This window comes from Pteropus medius, unplaced genomic scaffold (assembly GCF_902729225.1).
Source record: "Pteropus medius unplaced genomic scaffold, Ma_sr-lr_union100, whole genome shotgun sequence".
NCBI lineage: Eukaryota > Metazoa > Chordata > Mammalia > Chiroptera > Pteropodidae > Pteropus > Pteropus medius.
The window spans coordinates 135,669-141,590 of record NW_024349798.1 but is presented as its reverse complement, the minus strand read 5'-3'; the positions used below and the strand labels follow the sequence as shown (position 1 = coordinate 141,590).

Here is a 5,922-nt window from a genome sequence, read left to right as displayed (position 1 = left end):
CTCTGTCTGAGACTCAGGATGCCAGCTTTGAGAGGTGTTTGCTTGGGGGGGTCTCAGTCTGTATCTGAGAGTCTCACTGGGCAGAAGATCTCCGGCATGATCTGAAAGAGCCACTTCTCTGACATTGGCTGTGGCTGCCTGGGGCTCCCTGCAGCCAAGGCCAAGGCTGGGGTGTGGTCGAAGGCGGGCTGGGCCTGTGTGGGCTGGGCCCTCCCTCCCTTACACACCCCCACCTCGGGTTCTCCCGTTCGATGCTCCCTACTCCCCGCAATTTACCTCCAGCCCCATCCCAACTGGTCCCGGCTTCCTTACATGGTCACGGCTGGGCCTCCAGCTCCCGGACGTTCCCCCCCCCTCGCCGCCCCCACCCCACCGGACACGGTCCCCGCCCTGCTCGCCCAGCGTGGTCTGCCTGTGCCCCGCCATGGAGGACCTGGGTGAGTGGGGCCCGAGTTCCCTTGTCCCCAGCTCCTCACTATTCTCTGGACCTACTTCCCTATACTGGACTCCCTCGCGATCCTTGCATCTCCCCATCCCTGTCTCCTCTCTTCTCACTCCTGGTCTATCTGCCCGCGCCTTCTTTCCGACTCCATGTCCTCCTTCCTGCCTCTCTCTTCCTGCCTTTCCCGAGCCAGCCGCTCCCTCCCTTCTTCCCTCGCTCTGCTCCTCCATCACTGGCTGTGGACAGATGAGCAAGGAGGTGCGGCTGCTTTGGGCGCCTGGGCTCAGGGGCTCTGGGATGGTAGAGGTTAAAGGGATCTTGGGTCCAGGAACTGGGAAAGTAGACAGGAAAGGAGGCTTTGACATTAAGTTCTGGAGAAGGGCTGTGGGGTTTGGGGAAGGAAAGTATTAAGGGCACCTAAGTGTGGTAGGGGTCAGGTAGATATTAGCGTGAGCTTAAGGCTTCTACCACCATGCTCAGAGAGGAAGAGTAAAGGGCCAGGGACTTCTAAGTTCTGGAAGGGAAAAGGTTCAAAAGATCCTAATTTGGGGACGGGGACAGGGGCGGGTGAGTGGGTGTTGGTGTCTGGGCAAGAAGAAGACCCAGGCATTTTGTCCTCTCTGTCTGTTGGAACTTGGGCTATAAGACTATGCCCTCCAACTGAGGGACAGAAGGGGTTCCAGCATGCTGCAATAAGGGGTGCTGCTCAGCAGAGGCAAAGGGTATTACACTGTGGGGAATAAGCCAATCATAAAGCAGGTCCCTGTAGACTCACTAATGAGGTACATAGGGTGGGACCCAGTAGGGTCTGGAGGTGGGCCAGAGCCAAGTGGGCCTGTTCAGGTGTGGGGGGCAGAAGGGGGGCGGGGAGAGGGGAGGGGAGAGGAGGAATTACTGGGCATGGCAAAAAGAGCGTCCAGTCAGAAAGCTGGGTGCTAGGCATATGGCCAACTGAACAATTTGGGATGGAGCCAGCTTTGGCTCCAGTAAAGAGCTAATTCTGACTGCATTAGGGAAGATTTGGAAAATAAAAAAGTGGATGGGTTTGTGCCTGACTCTCAGGATGAGCCATTTGGGATGTTCTAGTCATAAACATTTCTTGCTGCCCTCCACTTCTCTGCCTTGGTCTGGCCTTGTGTTTCTTTCTGATTCCTGACCCGGGCTCTTAATACTGGCTTCCATCCTCCCCGAATACTGCCCACTTAAAACCCTGTCTCTACCCTAACCTTGACCTTTCAACCTCTCACCCTGATGGCCTCTCCCTACAGATGCCCTGCTGTCTGACCTGGAAACCACCACCTCACACATGCCAAGGTCAGGAGCTCCAAAAGAGCGGACCCCAGAGCCCCTCGCATCTCCCCTGTCCTATGGCCAGCCACAGGTGAGATCAGATGCTGTGTACCGGGGCAACCACTAAGGCCAGTCTTGGCCAGGGCTAGGGGAATCTAGGCTTAAGTAAGGCAAAGTACAGATCTATTATCCTATACATGAGTCCTTCTCTCTGTAGATGGGGCCGGGGGAGTCTTCAGGAGCCTCTGAGGACAAGGACCATCTGTACAGGTAAGGGACGTGGGAACTAGGGGTTGGGGAAGCCAATCGAGAAGAGGCTTGGAATCCCCACCCCTGAACCTCAGCTCCCACCCTGTTTCCCAGTACGGTATGCAAGCCTCGGTCCCCCAAGCCTGCGGCCCCTGCGGCCCCTCCATTCTCCTCTTCCAGCGGTGTCTTGGGCACGGGGCTCTGTGAGCTAGACCGGTTGCTTCAGGAACTTAATGCTACTCAGTTCAACATCACAGGTACCAAGGTTACTGAGATAGGCCTTGATGGGATGGGGTATAGTCCTTAATTAAGGGGTGTAGATTTCTCAGAGTAGAAGCTAAAAGGACACAAAGCCTTAAGTGGGAGGGTGGGTAGAGCATGGCCCTATGTCCAGTGCCCTTTTGTCCTCTCTGCAGATGAAATAATGTCTCAGTTCCCATCTAGCAAGGAGACTGCAGGGGAGCTGAAGGAGGACCAATCTGAGGACAAGAAACGGCCCAGCCTGTGAGTTTGGTATAGTTGGCAGGGCTGGGAGAGAGGTGATTGGTTCTTGGATGCCTGAGTTACTGGAGTGAGCATTACTCTGGGAGGCTCTGAGCTGATACAAGTAGTGTTCTTCACAGCCCTTCTAGCCCATCCCCTGTTCTCCCAAAGACTTCAGCCACCTCGGCTACCCTAGAGCTGGATAGATTGATGGCCTCACTCTCTGACTTCCGAGTCCAGAACCACGTGAGTCAGGCAAGGGGATGGACCAGTGTGAATTTGTGGCTCCTCAACCCATTTTAGACCTTTCCATATCTGCTGACTCAACTCACATGTTCTCCCTGCTGCAGCTTCCAGCTTCTGGGCCAACCCAGCCACCAGTGCCAAGTTCCACGAATGAGGGCTCCCCATCCCCACCAGGGCCTACTGGCAAGGGCAGCCTAGACACCATGCTGGGGCTGCTGCAGTCCGACCTAACCCGCCGTGGCATTCCCACCCAGGCAAAGGGCCTCTGTGGCTCCTGCAATAAACATATTGCTGGACAAGTAAGTGGAGCCATGTAAATAGGGAGGTAGAGATCCACAGACCCATCTTCACTGAGAGCTAGCCTTTGTGCTGTTCCCTTTTAATAAATAATTCTGGAAAGTGGGTATTATTGTTATTCATATTTTATGGATGAGGAAACTGAGTCACACAGCAAATAAGTGGCAGAGTGAGAATTCCAACCCAGTTACCATTTATTGTGGTTCTCCCTATGTGCCAGGCACTGTGCTACTAGCTTCTCTACAATCCCCATCTCATTTAATCTTTACAAAAGCCTAGTTTGCTCCACCCACCACAAGACTGCTTTTCCTCCACCAGAGTCTAGTTTGGGAGCTCTGGTTCTTGGTTTATTGACCGAGCAGATATTATTGACAATTGTGCCCAGTGGTTGACCTAGATCCTCTTGATAGATAAAGTGCCCTACTCCCATCCCAGAATTTCCAATCTCAGCAAAGCAAGGTGGCATTATGACTTTCTTGGGCCCTAGGCACTTTTGCCTTTGTGAGTCTCTTCCTCCATTAAAAAAATATATATTAAAATTGTATTTTATGACTGTGTTAGTATAAAGATGAATACATTATATATGAAATCATTTTTTCTAGCTCATTTTTTTCTCCTGATTTTAAAAGAAATTACAACATTTTTAGGCCCCTAAAAGTATTGTGGGCACTGTGCTGGAAAACCTGGGTTGAATCTCCATCACTTACAGACTGAGTGATTTGAACAGTAAATTTTTCATCCTGATCTCTCAGAGATGAGACTTGAAAAGTGCCATGTAAACCTTAGCTCACTGGGCACACGGTAGTCCTAGGGCCACTCTGACCTGGGCCTCACTCCTAACTCCCAGGTGGTGACAGCGCTGGGGCGTGCTTGGCACCCTGAGCACTTCGTTTGTAGTGGCTGTTCCGTTGCCCTGGGAGGCAGCAGCTTCTTCGAGAAGGATGGAGCCCCCTTCTGCCCTGAGTGCTACTTCCAGCGCTTCTCCCCACGATGTGGCCTCTGCAATCAACCCATCAGACATGTGAGCCCTGCCTGGCCCACAAACCCCAGTACTGTGTTACCCAAGGAATCTGTGAGATGGGCTTGATCTACTCATGGTCCCTTGCCTCCAGCCCTGCCTCTTGGCCTCATCCATGGCCCTTTGGACTCCTCCTTCTCTCTTTGACTCCCGAGCTACTCCTCAGGTCTCCAGCACCTCAAACTCATACTTCAACCCACTCACCTAGGTTGAATTGTAGGAAAGGAAGGAAAGAAGGGGTGGAAGGTCACACTGAGTATCCACTTTCATTCCTCACAGAAGATGGTTACTGCCTTGGGCACTCACTGGCACCCAGAGCACTTCTGTTGCGTCAGTTGCGGGGAGCCCTTCGGAGATGAGGGTGAGCTTGATTCCTACTTTGAAAGCCATAGGTCCGCTGGACTTCCTACCTTGCCCCACTTTGGCTCAGCCTGCTATTGACCTCCTTAGTCCTTGATGCTATGAATTTTCTCCTGCTCTCTTCTGGCCCTAACTCCCACCCGTGAGTTCCCATCCCATCCCCTCCCGCTCTGTCCCTATCCTATACCCTGTCCCTCCCGTAACTGCTCACTCTGACTGCCCCTCCTCTGGCCCCACAGTCTCCCACCTTGTAGGTCTCCAGTGCGGCCCTGCACCCTTTTTTTCCACCCACTTCGTTTCTGCCCCTAGGTTTCCATGAGCGCGAGGGCCGCCCGTACTGCCGCCAGGACTTCCTGCAGCTGTTCGCTCCACGCTGCCAGGGCTGCCAAGGCCCCATCCTGGATAACTACATTTCGGCGCTCAGTGCACTCTGGCACCCAGACTGTTTCGTCTGCAGGGTGCGCTCTGTGGGGGCGGGGCCTGGGGGATGAGTCATTTGCGGGGGTGGGACTAAGGGGTAGGGCTGGATTATCCCGGACAGAGTGCTCTGACAGCAAGGCTTCACAGCTGGGGTGGGACTGTCGGGAGAAGAAAGAAGGTTATTTAGCTCATAAAGAAGGTTATTTAGCTCATAAAGTGGGTCGGGGCGGGGAGGGGGGGGTGGCTTGGAGGCTGACCCATCCTGTCACGGTGGCCCTTCCCCAGGAATGCTTCGCGCCCTTCTCAGCAGGCAGCTTTTTCGAGCACGAGGGCCGCCCGCTGTGCGAGAACCATTTCCACGAGAGGCGTGGTTCGCTGTGCGCTACATGTGGCCTCCCTGTGACCGGCCGCTGTGTCTCAGCCCTGGGCCGTCGCTTCCACCCGGACCACTTTACCTGCACCTTCTGCCTGCGCGCGCTCACCAAGGGCTCCTTCCAAGAGCGTGCCGGCAAGCCGTACTGCCAGCCCTGCTTCCTCAAGCTCTTCGGCTGACTGCCTGCGAGGGCTCGCCCCACCCCTCCCCAGTGGGGGTGGGACCACGGCCCCAGAGACCCCGCCCTGACCCAAGAGATCTCCCTCTCCAGACTCTAAGGCCTTGCTCTTTGAGCTTGGGGCTCTCCTCAGCCCCGCCCTGTGAGGCCCCTCCCTCTGGAGAGATCTGCTCCTGAGGTTCCTTATTCTAAATTCTCAGTGGGCAAGTTCCAAAAAGGCCCGGCCAATCCCAAGGCCACATGCCCCCAGTGTGGGTTGTACACTGATGAGCAGCACGTGAGTCCTTCACTTTATTCCCACCCTTGAGGTAGCCCCCTGACTGCAGGAGGGCCCTTGCAGTTCCAATTGAAGAAGTCAGGCCAGGATGTGCCCTCCCCGCTCCTTCACTGCTCTGTGCACTTTTTTCTACCTGCATAAACACATAGTCCGTTTCACACTGGTGCTGTGTCTCTTCACTGGAGAGCCTTGTTGTGACACCCATACTTTGTGCGGTTCTTTTCTGTAGCAGGTCCGAGGCCACCACCCTGTGACTGGAGCGGGACCTCCAGGCTCAGCTTTACAGGCT

The 5,922-nt window shown here is 54.7% G+C and overlaps 1 protein-coding gene across 8 annotated transcripts; it reads left to right on the top strand.

The window, feature by feature from the left end:
• Positions 1–236: 236 nt before the first annotated feature.
• TGFB1I1 (transforming growth factor beta 1 induced transcript 1) lies at positions 237–5,791 on the top strand. 8 transcript variants are annotated; one of them, XM_039884392.1, is made up of 11 exons: positions 237–437; positions 1,711–1,823; positions 1,950–2,002; positions 2,077–2,238; positions 2,398–2,485; positions 2,605–2,710; positions 2,815–3,009; positions 3,855–4,028; positions 4,305–4,386; positions 4,695–4,843; positions 5,091–5,791. In XM_039884392.1, exons 1-11 carry the CDS (start codon positions 252–254, stop codon positions 5,355–5,357), a joined length of 1,575 nt encoding a protein of 524 aa, XP_039740326.1. In that variant the 5' UTR covers positions 237–251; the 3' UTR covers positions 5,358–5,791. The 8 variants fall into 8 exon arrangements, with proteins under 8 accessions (XP_039740326.1, XP_039740331.1, XP_039740329.1 ...); XM_039884397.1 differs by having other exon boundaries at positions 5,116–5,357; XM_039884395.1 differs by having other exon boundaries at positions 5,113–5,357.
• Positions 5,792–5,922: the final 131 nt, after the last annotated feature.